This window comes from Berghia stephanieae, chromosome 14 (assembly GCF_034508935.2).
Source record: "Berghia stephanieae isolate SIO BIC M18660-M18661 chromosome 14, UCSD_Bste_1.3, whole genome shotgun sequence".
In the NCBI taxonomy this organism is placed as follows: Eukaryota; Metazoa; Mollusca; class Gastropoda; order Nudibranchia; family Aeolidiidae; genus Berghia; species Berghia stephanieae.
In genome coordinates this window covers 3,251,143-3,268,642 of record NC_088373.1, presented here as the reverse complement: position 1 = coordinate 3,268,642, position 17,500 = coordinate 3,251,143, and the positions used below count along the sequence as shown (strand labels likewise).

Sequence of the window (17,500 nt, the reverse complement as noted above, 5' to 3'; positions counted from 1 at the left end):
AGATCAACCATTTAAGGAGACAATTTAGATCCATTATTGAACAGAACGATTCCATACCTAAACATCTACAGCTTTCTAGAATGGTGTGTTGTCTATATTTTTAAAAATCAGCATTGATATCATCATCATCATCATCATCATCATCATCATCATCATCATCGTCATCATCATCCATATAATCATCATCATCATCATCATCATCATCATCATCATGATCATGATCATCATCATCATCAGTATCATCATGAACAGCATCATCATCATCATTAATATCATCATCATCATCATTATCAATACCATCATCATCATTACAATCATTACGCCATTCATCAGTTTCCTTGTGTTGTTATAATCCCCTATAACATAACAGTCAACACACTCTATACACTTCATCATAACTTATTTGTGACCCTTTGCCTCAAAACGGTATCAAGTCGGGATGGTTAAGATGTTGAAAATTGAATTTATAGCCCGAAATATCAGACTTGTGTTGAGTTTGTATGTTTTATTGAGGAGAATGGATACCATATTTCAGGGTGCTAATGCTAACAATTTATATTTTTGACCAGTTTAACATTTAATTCAGATTTTAAGCATCTGGTTCGTTCTGACATAAAACCGTTTTGAGATGATGGCTCACATTTATTCTGATCTGTTCAGCTTTGTTGTCTTCTGGTATTAATCTCTGCCTTGCATGTAGGTCCCAGGTTTCAGTACCACCGCCAACATCACAACGTTGAGGCCCTGGAAAAGGCTATTTACTTACAATTCTATCACTGCATTAACTCACTCAACCCTAACACCGACTATATCCGTAGTTTACCCGGGTTACTTTTACCCCATGCCTATTTAATTACATTTTTCTGAGACAAATTATAGGCGTAGTATCAAAGGTAATGTTTTCAGTTTTTGCATGTTAATGATAGTTGAATAAAACTTATCTATGTACATGATCATTTTAATACATTTTTTTCAATTTTGAAAAGTAGCAAAAGTCTCTAGGGTGGAGTGAGTTAAGATGTTAACTGGCCAATAACAGCAAAATCTGTCAAAATATAATTGAAATATCTCCAATAAAGGAGTCAATGTCCAAAGGATAGCAAGCAAGTGCTATTGTCTATTTCAAGCTATAGAAACCGGGATAAACTCCGGCTTTTTGGGAGTATATTTCATTTCTAGTACCTAGGTCACCCCGACATAATACCGCTTTGTGATGGAGAGTCACATTTTTAATATATTGTGTGGCTATGTGGTATGACACTCGCTTTCGGATTGGAAGGTCCTGGGTTTGAGCCTTCCGCTCGGCACATAGTTGAGTCCTTGGAAAAGGCTCTTTACTCACATTCTTTCACCATCCTCAGGTGTAAAATGAGTACCTGGCCGTTAACAGCGGTGTCTTTGTATGGAAAATTGTAATATCGCCTGACAGGCGTTATGTCCCGTCCTACATGTTAAATATTGCTGTTGACCAGGGACACCTTGAAAACCGCTTTGAGCACATTTAGTGGATATTGCGCTATATAAAGCTCAATTTAATTTAATTTAAATTTAATATAATTCTCTGCCAGGAATTTGAAATGGACAGGGAGATAAAGATGGAGTTACAGCAACACACACAAGAGAAGAAAGATCTGGTGAAGAAAGAGTTGGCTTGGGAGTCTGAGAAACTTCGATTATCTTTGGAAAAACTGAGGAAAAGGTGAGAACTTTATCAAAGAGTTCAAAATAGCGGCAATGTGGTCGACTAGTATGACTCTCGCCTTTGGATCTGAATGACCTGGGTTTGAGACCACTCTGAGCAGTGCATAGTTGAGTCCTTGGAAAATAATCACATTCTCTCACACCATACTCAGGTATAAAATGAGTATATATCAAATTAAAGAAATCAAGGAGCAGGCACCAGTATAAGATAAAGATCTGAACAAGTGTGTATGAAAGGTGTCAGACAACGCAAGAAAGAAAATTAGAACAAAAAGACCATCCCAAAAAATCAGTCTACCCCAGTCTGATATTGGGGATAACTAAACAACTAATACTTGCTTTAAAAGGGCATCCCACAGCATACTCCATATCATATCAGTAATCTTCTTCTTCTTCAAGTACCAAGTCTGTGCCAGACATCGGTGATCATGGTACGCCATTCATCTCTCTGATCAGATAACCTCAGAAAACTAATATTACTCTTCTCTTTCTTTGTCACCCAGCTGCTCAAACTATTCAAATATGTTTTTCTTGGTTTACCTTTACTCTTTTTACCTTCTATCTTTCCTGTGAGAGCAGTAATAGGACTTTAAAATGGTCCAAGAGTTCCTTAAATGCCCTTAAATCATAAGTAACATTATATTGAACATTACTTATTGCAATTTTTTTTTTTAGATAAAAGGGATAAACAGATAAAATCAAAGAAGAATTATTTTTTTAAATCAAAAAACAAAAACAATACAAACCTACAAATGCAAATTAAAAATGAATAAAAACAACAACAACAAAAAGCGGAAAAAATAACCAAATTTAACCCCCCAAAAAAACAGCATCCATACTTTTTACTGACATATTATAAATGTTCATTCATTTATGTATTTTAAACCAAAACATTTCGTATCAAGGGCAGTTTAAATTCATTAAATCTTTAGCATTTTGATTGGAAATTTCAGACTGTTCCATGTTTTCGCATTACGGAATATAAATATATTCTCTTTAATTGAAGTTGAGTATCTTGAAATTGTCTGTGCTTCTATCTTTCCAGATTCAAAGACTTGGTTGAATGTGAGCGAATTGTCGTCAAGGCCTTCGCCACTAGCCATGAAGTGGCCAGTTTCAGGGCATCGAAGCTGTCCGATGACTTCTACACATTGAAGGCCGACTTTGAGAGGAGGAAGACCAAGATGATGACGAAGGACGAATTTTCCAGAGATCCTACCAGAGATATTCTTGGGGGTGAGATACTGAGATAGATAGAGAGAGAGAGATAGAGAGAGAGAGAGAGAGAGAGAGAGAGAGAGAGAGAGAGAGAGAGAGAGAGAGAGAGAGAGAGAGAGAGAGAGGAGAGAGAGGGAGGAGAGAGAGAGATAGAAAGAGAGAGAGAGAGAGAGAGAGAGAGAGAGAGAACGGAGAGAGAGAGGAGAGAGAGAGAGAGAGAGAGAGAGAGAGAGAGAGAGAGAGAGAATGAGAGAGAGAGAGAGAGAGAGAGAGAGAGAGAGAGAGATAGAGAGAGACATCAATAACATTGTTGGTGAAGATCATGAACCAAATGAAATTAATTACACTAGATGTAAAAACATGATACAAATCAAATTTTAAAAATTCATTCAACACTCATAGATACACAGATATATCTTTTTAAAAAATCTATCTTCTTTCTTTTGTTCAATTATATTTTTTTTTAATAATAAAAATGAATAATGATAATAATAATAATAATAATAATAATAATAATAATAATAATAATAATAATAATAATAATAATAATAATAATAATTATTATTATTATTATTATTATTATTATTATTATTATTATTATTATTATTATTATCATTATCATTATCATTATTATTATTATTATTATTATTATTATTATTATTATTATTATTATTATTATTATTATTATTATTATTATTATTATTATTATTATTATTTAATCACTAAAAAAAAATTATGTATTTATTTCTGTCATTTGTTTGCACATAGCATAGATACTACACAACACATCCAATTACCAATGCACTACAGTTACTATAACAACAAGAAAGAATGACACGAAATAACTTTATTTAATTTCAATTTTAGGTCAGAAGAAATCAGCAGATGCCTCAGGAGGAGGAGATGAAGGAACCGACGGTGGCCCAGGGTCAAAGGTCACCACGAATCTCAAGGGCAGCATGGGTGAACGCATCAATAATGCTCTCCAAAAGGTGGAGGAGAAAAAGAAGAAGAGGGCAGCAAGAAAAGCTCTGGTAAAATTTCATTGTACCTTAATTTTTTTTGGTATTATTTTCTTACCGTTAGAAATTAATTATTTGTGACGGATCTTCTCAGACAAACAGTATCAATGTCGGGGTAATTTAAACACTCTATATTTAATTCAAGGGAGGAAGGGGGGGGGTGATAGCTCAGTTGGTAGAGTACTCACTTTAGATGCAAAGGGACCGAGATCAATCCCCGGATGAAGTCGATATTTTTTTTATAAACCCCCTGTCCACCCAGCATTAATTAGGCAGCTGGGTCCGGTCTCTTGGATATGGTGGAAAGTACTTTGCGATAGACTAATGTCCTAACCAATGGGCAGCAAGCAATTGCTATTGTCCATTTCATGTTATAGAAACCAGGATTTACTCCGTCTCCATTGGCTTAATTGCTATGAGGACTAGTTGAAGTTAAATTCAAAGACTAAAATATGAGACAAGAGTTAATTTAATTTGCTTCATTTGAGGAAAAGAATTGATTGTATATCTTAACCTTCTCCTTACCAGCCATTTTCAGGATTTTCCCGAAAACTTCACATCCAACTAACACAAAAATATATTTTTTATCACTCAAACTCAATAGCAGTAAAATTCTTGCGATACATAATTTCTTTAGTAAAACATGCTCTACAACACACTGTTCATTTTCTTTAAATTTTATGATGTACAAGAGAAATTGAATAAGAATAATGTTGGTTGTAACGAATGTGACGATTTTCCTATAGTTGGTATGGAGAGGGTTAAACTCACGTAGCATCAAACTATAATTTTACTTTTATTGTATCATTGATATCTTTAAATTCACTTTCCGACGTTCGATCTACTCCTGCCGAATACTCATTTGATTTGATGGGTCTCATTTGTTGGGAATCATCTTGCGGCTATGTGGTCTAGTGGTGTGACACTCGCTTTTGGATCAGAAGGTCCAGGGTTGAGACCCACTCTGAGCGGCGCATAGTTGATTCCTTGGAGAAGGCTCTTTACTTACATTCTCTCAACTTACTCCGGTGGAAAATGAGTAACCTGGCCGTTAACAGCGTTGTCTCTTTGCGTGTGAATCGAGTGCTCTACCAACTGAGCTATTGGGACCCCCATTCCAAAATAGGAAGAAAATTTTTTTAAGGAAAAAAAAAGTAATAATAATATATAATAATAATAATATATAATAATAATAATAATAATAATAATTAAATAATATAATAATAATAATAATATATAATAAATATAATAATAATAATATAATATAATAATAATAATAATAATAATAATAATAATATAATAATAATAATAATAATAATAATAATAATAATAATAAATAATAATAATAATAATAATAAATAATATAATAAAAATAAATAATATAATAATAATAATAATAATATTAATAATAATAATATAATAATAATAATAAATAATAATAATAATAATAATAATAATAATAATAATAATAATAATAATAATAATAATAATAATAATAATAATAATGATAATAATAATAATAATAATAATAATAATAATAATAATAATAATAATAATAATAGTAATAATAATAATAATAATAATAATGATAATGATAATAACAATAATAATAAATGATTCAGTTATAATGGGAAAAGGGAAATACTTTGTATATAAATTGTGATGTTTTGAATTTAATTATTAGACAGACACTGAAGATCAATCACAGACAGACATTTCTGGTGACAGGATGTTTATTACTGGAGTTTTTTAAAGGGACATCACTCTACAATATCAAGAATATATGTATATCTTGTCATTCAAAGGACATAACTCAATGATAGTCAATACATACATACATAACACAGTTGTTTCCTTTGATATATTACGTTAATGTTACTTTATTACATCAATGATAATAATTTCGATGTTATTTCCACAGTGGGAAGAGCTTTACACCAATAAGCCCGACGATGATTATGAAGATCCCCACGATGTGGCTGCCATCAAAGAGGCCCAAGAGAACATGGGAGACTACAAACTGAAGACGGCCTTGGACTATGTCGTGCCGGATCACCTCAGAATGAACGTGGATAAGGCACGAGGAAGGCTGCTGGCCATCAAGGATATGGTGAGCTCTTTGGAATTTGAAAAAAAAAAAAGCAAAAACAAATGTGTGACCCATCGTCTCAAAACGGTATTATGTTGGAGCGAACAATATGCTTAAAAGCCGAATTAAATGTTAAACTGGTCAAAATTATAAATTGTTAGCATTAGCACCCTAAAATATGTTATCCATTCTCCTCAATAAAACATGCAAACTCAACACAACTCTGATATTTATGGTTATAAATTCAATTTTCAACATCTTAACCATCCTGACTTAATACCGTTTTGAGGCAAAGGGTCACATTTTTTAAAACAAATAAATAAAATGTCTCGAGGTTTTACACAACAGTATATCAACTTATTGTGCTCAATTTTTAAATAATAGTCCTTCGGATTCATTAGGCCACACGAAGCCGAAGTTCATCCCAGTTTCTAAAGCGTGAAATAGACAATAGCAGTTGATTTCCACCCTATTCAGGTAGGATGCTAGTCCATCACAAAGAACTTTTCACCAGTTTTGTAAGACCCAGCTACACAATCACTGTTTTGTGTGTGTGTGTGTGTCTGCGTATGTGTGTGTGTGTGTGCGTGCGTGCAGGGGAAGAGAGAGAGAGAGAGAGCTAGAGAGAGAGAGAGAGAGAGAGGAAATTATTATTATTATTATTATTATTATTATTATTATTATTATTATTATTATTATTATTATTATTATTATTAATATATCATGTTGTTTTCCTAGAATACAACTTTAAGCCACTGATCTGAAACTTGGGGCACTGTTTCATTCACACACTTTTTCAGATCTTTATCTTACACAAATTCCTGCTTCCGAATTTGTCATTCACAAACACCGTAAAAGCTGTGAAACTAAACACAAAGATTTCCCATTTTGTCAACAGATCCATGAATACAAATACGCCTTCAATGTCAAGCTGTTGGCCTTGAGAGACAAAAAGATCAAGGTCATTGACAAAATTCGTGACATCGTGACCCAGTTACGCGAGATACACCAAAAGCTAGAGCCTGCCAAACAATTGCCTATACCGGTCATACCGGAGATGCACCCCGATGAAATGCCGGAAAAGTGAGGATGTCATGCAATCTCTCTCTCTGTCTCTGTCTGTCTGTCTCTCTTTCTGTCTCTCTCTCTCTCTCTCTCTCTCTCTCTCTCTCTCTCTCTCTCTCTCTCTCTCGATATCTAAATATTTGACTATTTATCTATTTTTTTGTCGGTCTATCTATTTATCTATCTATCTATCTATCTATCTATCTATCTATCTATCTATCTATCTATCTATCTATCTATCTATCTATCTATCTATCTACCTATCTAATTGTCCATTTATATAATTCTCTCTCACTCTCTCTCTCTTTCACTCTGTCCCTCTCTCTATCTCTCTCTGTCTCTCTCTCTATCTCTCTCTATCTCTATCTCTATCTCTCTCCCCTGCTCTCTCTCTCTCTCTTTCTCTCTCTCTCTCTCTCTCTCTCTCACACACACACACACACACACACACACACACACCATTTAAAATACATGAATTGATAGTCCAAAGACCTTCTAAGTTTTAGAGGGGTTGACCAGTGATATTAGAATTAAGTTTACCAGAATTTATATAAAATTTTGTTTCCAAATTCTTCAGGTTTCACCATTTTTTATTTGTTTTTGTAGTTGTGTTTTTAATAGGTTTTTTGGTTGGGTTTTTTTTATTTTAATTTTGTTGTTTTTCTTTTGTTTTTTATTTTTGTTTTTGTTTTTTTTTTTGTTTCATTTGCTTTTTTCATAGGGTTTTATTGTATATAATTTTTTCTTTGAAGGTTGTTTTGTTATGTTTGTTTTTGTTTTTGTTTTTGTTTTGTTTTTTCTCGTTCTTTTATTTTGACAATGAAATATATCAACATCAAGCGTATTTCAGATAACAATAGATTTATACATAGAGCGAAATAGTGACAATTAAGTTTTGATTATATCTGTCTTCCGTACTTTCATTTATTTCCGTGTTCTTTGATTTTCCTCAGATTGGTGGAATATACAAGAGAGAGTCTGAAACAGTTTAAGATAGACTATGAGGAAAAGCTGAAGCAACAGAAGACGGGAGGAGGAGGCGGTGGTGATGGCGGTGGCTTCGGGTTTGGATTTGGTGGTGGTGGTGGAGGGGGAGGTGGCGGTGGAAGCAATGAAAAACAGGTAAATTTTCCTATCTAATGAAATCTGTGCTGTTGCAGTTTCAGTACTGAAGACAGATGCAATGTATGTGTGGTGTGCGATGTATGAGATGGCCATACAATCTTCAGAATGAAGCTTTGGCCTTAATGGAAGGAGAAGAGGAAGAAGAAGAAGAAGAAGAAGAAGAAGAAGAAGAAGAAGAAGAAGAAGAAGAAGAAGAAGAAGAAGAAGAAGAAGAAGAAGAAGAAGAAGAAGAAGAAGAAGAAGACGACGACGATGACGACGAAGAAGAAGAAGAAGAAGAAGAAGAAGAAGAAGAAGAAGAAGAAGAAGAAGAAGAAGAAGAAGAAGAAGAAGAAGAAGAAGTATTAAGTTAGGCTCTGTATCACAATAGTAATTATGTCCTACTGCGACAGAAAACATCAAGTACATTTCTCATAATTTTCAGAATTTCTCACGTTGTCGGGGAGAAAATCCATACCCTTATTGTACTTGGGGAAAAGGACTGAATATTATATTTACTCGGGGTTGTGATGGTGGTCTTTGATAGTGCGGCTATGTGGTCTTGTGGTATGGCACTCGCTTTCGGATCAGAAGGTCCTGGGTTCGAGGCTCACTTGTCGCATAGTTGAGTTCTTGGAAAAGGCTCTTTACTCACATTCTCTCACTGTACTCAGGTGTAAAATGAGTATTTGATAATTAACAGCGACGTCTCTGTAAAAAACTAAAAGTAATATCGTCTAACAGGCGTCATGTCTCGTTCTATATGTTACCTGTTGCTGTTGGTCAGGGACCCCTTGTAAAACGCTTTGAGCACATTTAGTGGATATTGCGCTATATTAAAAACCCAATGTATAAATATTATGGATGTTTGTCCCACTATACCTTTCAAGAAGATCTTCAGTTTATGTTGGCTTCTTCTCTCTTTCAATGTTTTCCAATTACTCTTAATTAAATGCTTCAATTTGAGATATGAGCCAAAATTGAAGATAAAGTGTTTCCCGTAGTTGTATTCAGAAAAAAATTCATAACTTGGGTTCTTATAGACATGGAAAGAAAATTTAAATGGTAAAGGATCAGAAAGATGTTGTCTACACCACTGCACATATAACTCAATTTAAGAAATTTGCGCATCTTTCCAAATTTTCTCAGCCAGCCAAACAAATCTTCATTTCATTTTAAAATCATGATTAACACCATGTAAGAAGTTCGATTATGATCATATCCCTGCAGCTATGTGGTTTTGTGGAATAGCTATCTGAAAATAATAGCAAAGAGTGACATCCACTTCCTTCCTTCTATACTTCTGTTTATTGAGTTGTGACTTCCTTGTGACCTCCTGTTTATTGAGTTTTGACCTACTGTTTATTGTGTTGTGACCTCCTGTTTATTGAGTTGTGACCTCCTGTTTATTGAGTTGGTCCTCCTGTTTATTGAGTTGTGATCTCCTGTTTATTGAGTTGTGACCTCCTGTTTATTTGGTTGTGACCTCCTGTTTATTTAGTTGTGACCTCCTGTTTATTGAGTTGTGACCTCCAGTTTATTTGGTTGTGACCTCCAGTTTATTTGGTTGTGATCTCCTGTTTATTGAGTTGTGACCTCCTGTTTATTGAGTTGTGACTTCCTGTATATTTATTGTGACCTCCTGTTTATTGTGTTGTGACGTTCATTTCAGCCAAGCTCCGTGTCCCCCGTCCCAAGCAAACAACCGACGGGGATAAGCAGGGGGGAGAAGAGCCAGGTGGAGGGAGACGGAGGGGATGAAGAGAAGGGTCTCCAGGACACTCCAGAGGATGATAGTATGTCTCCGTTGGAGAGAGAGATTTACAACATTGAGCAGATCAAGTAGGTGTTAATAAGTTGTTTTTTTTTGTTTGTTTTTTTTTATAAGATAAGATAATGTAGGGAACAATATGCCTTTTTATGTTGTGTGTTTGTGTGTTTGTGTGTACTATCTCGATCGAGGCTGTTGTGAGTTGTTGTCATGATGTTCCGTTTGTGATTTTGACATCATATTCTGTTTGTCAGGGTATATAAGCGACAGTCACCGCTTGCTTGCTCTCTTTGACTATTTTGAATTACTATAAAACATTTCGTGTTACGAACAACCAAAATCTAGGTATGTGTACTTAGTAAATCGCGTTCTACCCACTTCGGTGGAGATACATGCCTCGTGCATATTATTTATTTATTTTATTTCTCATCGTGAATGAGATGCAAAAATCTATTCACGACAATAAGATCAACTTTATTGATCCAAAACAGGAAATCACATTGCGTTTCACATGGCTCAAGGTAGTGAAAGATAAGGTTATTTAGCAGGGTAGATGATTATACGACAAAACAATAACACAATGTGTCATGAACTAGTTGAACTAGAGAATACCAAATTAAGAAATTAAGGAGCAGGCACCAGTGTAAGATAAACATCTGAACAAGTGTGTATGAAAGGTGCCAGACAAAGCAAGAAAGAAAAATAGAAAGAAAAAAAAAATCATCCCAAAAAATCAGTCGACCTTGACTGGGGATCGAACCTCAGACCTTCTGATTACTGGTCAGATGTGCTATAATTACGTGTATAGTCTGGTTAATACATTTTAGTGAGAATTACTCATCAACGCGAATGGCAAAAAGCAATAACAAAGACATAAGTGATGTCAACTTCATACTATCTCTTGGCAGATTCTTAGGATTACGGGATGTAAAAGAACGAGGATGGATGATCTTTATTGCCTATCTTTTACTATCTTTTAAATATACACACAAAAATTCGGACTAAAGGCCAGAGGTATAGCCTATCTCAATTTATCAAATTAATATATCAAGTGTTGCTATTGGTTCTTGGTTGTATATCTTTTTACATTTTTGTGCATTTGCATATGGGTTCAAACCGGGGGTCATGGGGACAACATGTTTCACTTTGTAAAATCTATACATTATATATGTATACATTGTCGCCATAGATTCTCAACTTTGTGTTTATACATTTTTATGCATGCTGCGTCTGTAAACGAATTTCCATTTATTTTGGATGAATAAAGTATATTATTATTATTGTTATTATTATTATTATTATTATTATTATTATTATTATTATTATTATTATTATTATTATTATTATTATTATTATTATTATTATTATTATTAACATTATTATTATTATTATTATTATTATTATTATTATTATTATTATTATATTATTATTATTATTATTATTATTATTATTATTATTATTATTATTATTATTATTATTATCATTATTATTATTATCAGCAGACATTTAGACTAGAAAATAATAAGATCAAATAATAGATAAGTACATTTCAATGTTTTCCAGATTGAGCTATGAACAAAGCAGGCTATTGTCCGACATGGAAGAGATGATCAAGAGATTTGATGCTGAGCTACGGCTATTGCGTCACGACAAATTCCGTATGGATATTGTGATGAAGGATGCTGACTTGAGGTAATGTAAATGTTGCAGCTCGAAGCTCAAAAAAAAATAATTTTTTAATTCAGCTTTATATAGCGCAATATCCACTAAATGTGCTCAAAGCACTTTACAAGGGGTCCCTGGTCAACCGCAACATTTAACATGTCGGACAGGACATGATGTCTGTTAGGCAATATTACAATATTTCGGACAAAGACAACGCTGTTAACGGCCAGGCACTCATTTTACATCTGAGTACAGTGAGAGAATGTGAGTAAAGAGCCTTTTCCAAGGACTCAACTATGCACCGAGCGCGAGGCTCGCACCCAGGACCTTCCGATCCGAAAGCGAGTGTCATACCACTAGACCACATAGCCGCACAAAGAAATAAATAACAATGTGAAATTGAATATAAGCTTCAATTTAATTACGAAAACAGATAAAATGGACGTTTCAGGTTTCCCCTTTATCAACAAAATAGGATAAATGAAACAGTTCAGATGAATGAGATAATGTGGTAGTGGAGTTGTTAAGATGAATAAACAAAACATTGATGGGCATTGGTATAGGGGAAACCCGAAACGTCCATTTTTATCTATTTTTCGTAATAAATTGAAGCTTACATTCAATTTCACATTGTTATTTATGACTTGAGGTAAGAACATAAACTTGAGCTAAATTTTGAGCTTGAGCTTTTATATAGCGCAATATCCACTAAATGTGCTCAAAGCACTTCACTGAAGGTCCTGACCAACAGCAACAAGTAACATATATAGAACAAGACATGATGCCTGTTTGACGATATTACAATTTTTCCAACAGAGAATACGATATTAACGGCCACGTATTCATTTTACACCTGAGTATGGTGAAATAATGTGAGTAAAGAGTCTTTTCCAAGGATTCAACTATGCACAAAGTGAGGCTTGACATCAGGACCTTCTGGTCCAAAAGCGAGTGTCATACCACAAAATCACATAGTGGTTTAAAAAGAAGAAAAAATGTAACTATGAATATTTACACAGGGCACTTCCACAAATTTATCATGCTCAAAGTTGTTCACATTATTTCATTTATTTCCACTGCAAGCCATGTTAATTTTATATATATCTCATACAGTACCCATTGCCTGTTAGGCACCTTTTTCCAACTAACTCTTACAATATCATCATCAATCAGTATAATAATCATCACCATCATCATCATCGTCATCATCATCAAAATCATCATAATCATCATCCTTATCATCATCATCATCATCATCATCATCATCATCATCATCATCATCATCATCATCATCATCATCATCGTCGTCATCATCAACATGACCATAATCATCACTGTCCACTTTCCTCCACAGACAAGTGACACTCTTTGAGGAGTTGGTTTTACTCAAAGAGTACGAGAAGAGAGAGGACACCCTAGCAGAGAAAGTGGGAAACAAACAACAAGAGAAAGGAGACATGCAACTCAAGGTAAAACAGCACTCGTAAAATATGATACTATGCTGATATAGAAGCTGTGGACTGTATAAAGTAATTTAAGAAAAAAAAATTAATAAATAAATAATTTGAGCTTTTATATAGCGCAATATCCATTAAATGTGTTCAAAGCGCTTTACAACAGCTGGTAAACAACAACATTTAACATTTAGGACAGGACATGACGCCTGTTGATATTACAATTTTCGGACAAAGACAACGCTCTTAACGCCAGGTACTCATTTTACACTTGAGTATGGTGAGAGAATGTGAGTAAAGAGCCTTTTCCAAGGACTCAACTATACGCCGAGTGCAAGGCTCGAACCCAGGACCTTCCGATCCAAAAGCGAGTGTCATACCACTAGATCACATAGCCGCTTTGTGGTGTATGGAAGAACTGTTCAAGAGATTTTGTCTAAGTAAATTGGAGAAAGTTATGAAGGATGGCGATCACCCCCTTCACAAATATATATGCCTTATATCTATAAAAACAAAGAAACACGTCACCTTAATTCATTTTTGCCACATGGTGTTCGAATTTTTAACGCGCAACTGTGATTTAAATTGAATGCTATCTTTTAAATATACACACACAAGTTCGGACTAAAGGCCAGAGGAATGGCCTATCTTAATTTATCAAATTAATATATAAAGTGTTGCTATTGGTTCTTGGTTGTATTTTTTTTTTACATTTTTGTGCATTTGCATATATTATATATGTATACATTGTCGCCATATATTCTCAACTTTGTGTTTATACATTTGCATGCATGCCTCGTCTGTAAATGAATTTCCATCTTAAGTATATCTTATCGTATCTTATCGTATGCTGCTATAGAAGCTGTGAACTTTAAAAAGTAATAAACAAACATGAATGTAACAGCTTCAAAAAAGAACAAAATTCCCAAAATCAGACTTTGAACATTTTGGGCTCAAAACCCTTATTCAGCCAACAACAACAAGAAAAATATAAAACAATAAAAGCATAAATACAATACATAAGTACCAGATGGACGACAGAGAAATACGTCATCGAGATCACTAAACAGAAAGCAAAGTGTGAATAAAATTTTATCTTTTCTTCTTATTTTATGGGGGGCCTGATAGCTCAGTTGTTAGAGCACTCACTTCACTTACAAAGGGACCAAGATCAAGAAGTGGAGATTATTTTTTTTCTGAACTCCACCCCCCCCCCCCACCCCTCCTCTCAACCCAGCAGTGATTGAGTAGCTGGATCTGTTTGATCGGGATTGGAAAGTACTTTGTGGTCACATGTGACTTGTAAAACCTTGCTAAGTTCCATCCAGATGGAAAATGAGTTGATACTTTCGAGCTATTTTCTGGACTCCATAAAAAAATCATCAGAGAAAATTTGGAGTTTCAAAATATTCAATGTGCTGTTCAAAGGCGAACAAGACAAGTATTTTCCTCTTTATCTCACTAAATAAATGACAAAATATTGCAGTTTTCTTCAAAATGATGAAAATACTACTTGCATGTTTTGTACTCAATTAGTATACAAATACAAGTAACTAGATCTATATATTGAGGGGCAGCGTTGCTCATCGATACAGTCTTTGCTTCGTACCAGAAAGGTACTGAGTTTGAATACTGGCTGCGCTATGTGGCCTTGAGCAAGTCATCTTACCCGAGCTCAGTTTGCGGTGTGGCACTGTGGCTGATGCCTGGGTTATTCCAGGCTTCCTTTGGAATAGACCCTAATGACATATTTCCCCTATGGGAAGAATAAAGGGAATCATTTTTTTTTTTTAAATTTAAGATTATACTAAAATTAATTAAGCTCAGAGAAAGGCTAGATTCACCGATGTTCCCAGTAGATTAAAAAAAAAAAATTGAGCTTTTGTATAGCGCAATATCCACTAAATGTGCTCAAAGCCCTTTACAACGGGTCCCTGGCCAACATCAACATTTAACATGTAGAACGGGACATGACGCCTTTTAGGCAATATTACAAAAGAATTTTCGGATAGACAACGCCCAGCAGCCAGGTACTTATTTTACACCTGAGTACAGTGAGAGAATGTGAGTAAAGAGCCTTCTCCGAGGACTCAACTATGCGCAGAGTGAGGCTTGAACCCAGGACCTTCCAATCCGAAAGCGAGTATCATACCACTACACCACATAGCCGCATATAGATTTATAAAGAAAAAATAGTGTTTGACATTTTTCATATTTTCTTTTTTTAGATTCTGGAAGTTCAAGGTAAAATTGACTCTAAAAAGAAGGACATTGAAAAACTACAAGACAAAGAAAGAGCTCTCATGCAAGCATTCAGCGTTTCCCTGGGAGAAAACAACAAATTTGCGGATTACTTGACCAAGGTGTTCAAGAAACGTGTCAAACGAACCAAGAAAAAGGATACAGAGGGAGATGGGTCTGATGAGGACTCGGACGAGGATAGCAGTGATGATTCGGATTGGGAGGAAAGTGATGAAGAGTCGGAGAGTGAGATGGGAGGTTTTGACTTGGATGTGTGCCCTCCTGGTTGTGATCAGGTTGGTATCCTCTTGTTGTCTTCATTCTCATCATCATCACCATTGTATTCATCGTCATCGTCATCATCATCATCATCATCATCACCATCATCATCAGCATCATCATATTCATCATCATCATCATATTAATCACCATCACCATCATCATCATCATCATCATCATCATCATCATCATCATCATCATCATCATCATCGTCATCACCATCATCATCTTCACCATTGTAATCATTGTCATCATCATAACCATCATCATCATCATATTAATCACCATCACCATCATCATCACCATCATCATCATCATCATCATCATCATCATCATCATCATCATCATCATCGTCATCACCATCATCATCTTCACCATTGTATTCATCGTCATCATCATCATCATCATCATCATCATCATCATCATCATCATCATCATCATCATCACCATCATCATCAGCATCATCATATTCATCATCATCATCATATTAATCACCATCACCATCATCATCATCATCATCATCATCATCATCATCATCATCATCATCATCATCATCATCATCATCATCATCGTCATCACCATCATCATCTTCACCATTGTAATCATTGTCATCATCATAACCATCATCATCATCATATTAATCACCATCACCATCATCATCACCATCATCATCATCATCATCATCATCATCATCATCATCATCATCATCATCATCGTCATCACCATCATCATCTTCACCATTGTAATCATTGTCATCATCATAACCATCATCATCATCATCATCATCATCATCATCATCACCATCATCTTCATCACAATTTCTGTCTTGATCCCAGAAACTCTACGATGACACATGCACCATGAGAGAGAAGAGACTGGATATCGAGGAGGCGCTGGCTGAAGAGAAGAAGAATCAGGAGGGACAGAAAAAAGAACTGGAGAGTCTGCAGAAGAAGGCCAAGGTCATTGATTCTCAGCTCAAGACGGCACAGAATGACCTAGAAGATTTCCAGGTAAATTCCAACTCTTTGGCTCCACTCTGCTTCTTTTTTATTTATTTTTTTGTCAGGTACCTTTTAGTAATGTTTTTGGACGTTTTTTTTTTGTTTGCTTTTTAGTTAGTGTTGGTGTGTTTGGTTATTTTCTTGTTTTGCTTTGTTTTGCTTTTTGAGGTTCTGTGTGTGTGTGTTGGGGGGGGGGGGGGGGGGGGGGTAGCTTATCGATAAGTCTCTGTTCTTGTACACATCGTTAAGAAAAATTAATAGATATTTTGCTATATAAATGCTTAAGTTCAAATCTTGATTTGTTTGTTGTTTTTATTTAGGGTTGTGAGATAATGATAACAATGATAATGATGATAATTTTAACAATAATAATGATGTTAATGATAACAATAATGATGATGATGATGATGATGATGATGATGATGATGATGATGATGATGATGATGATGATTTTGATGATGATGATGATGATGATGATGACAATAATGATGATGATGATAACAATGATGATAACATTTTCTTCTCCATCTTCAGCTTGAGAAACAACAAAAATTGAACGAGTTGATTGTGGTGGCCACCCTGAAGTTACACCAAATCCACCACATCACAAACGGAACTCTGTCCCACGACCTCAACCCCACGTTGGTTTTCGAGTCGGACGGTGTGACGCGTCTGTCTCACAGGATCAAGGAGCTGGAGCACGAGAAACTTATGCAGAAGAGACACATGAGGTATGGAATTTTGACCTGTCCGAATTTCACTGTTATTATCACTTTCTAAACTGCATTACACAGTTCCTCTCCACCTCCCCTCTTTTACTTAATTAATTGCGCACCTTTTAGAAATATCTATTGTTCTATTTTAATTTGTGCTTCCTTACAAAGGAG

The 17,500-nt window shown here is 34.8% G+C and overlaps 1 protein-coding gene across 3 annotated transcripts in view; it reads left to right on the top strand.

Moving 5' to 3' along the window:
- Positions 1-17,500, top strand: part of LOC144959439 (cilia- and flagella-associated protein 44-like) — a 62,801-nt gene that overhangs the window by 40,533 nt on the left and 4,768 nt on the right. For all 3 annotated transcript variants that reach the window (XM_078892025.1, XM_078892024.1, XM_078892026.1), the window contains 13 exons: positions 1-83; positions 1,569-1,699; positions 2,747-2,937; positions 3,787-3,953; positions 5,863-6,051; positions 6,929-7,113; positions 8,049-8,217; positions 9,872-10,041; positions 11,534-11,662; positions 12,990-13,104; positions 15,318-15,626; positions 16,446-16,622; positions 17,148-17,344. The exon at positions 1-83 is cut by the window's left edge and continues 80 nt beyond it. In XM_078892025.1, the coding sequence (XP_078748151.1) occupies positions 1-83; positions 1,569-1,699; positions 2,747-2,937; positions 3,787-3,953; positions 5,863-6,051; positions 6,929-7,113; positions 8,049-8,217; positions 9,872-10,041; positions 11,534-11,662; positions 12,990-13,104; positions 15,318-15,626; positions 16,446-16,622; positions 17,148-17,344 (2,212 nt within the window). The remainder of the gene's footprint in view (positions 84-1,568; positions 1,700-2,746; positions 2,938-3,786; positions 3,954-5,862; positions 6,052-6,928; positions 7,114-8,048; positions 8,218-9,871; positions 10,042-11,533; positions 11,663-12,989; positions 13,105-15,317; positions 15,627-16,445; positions 16,623-17,147; positions 17,345-17,500) is intronic.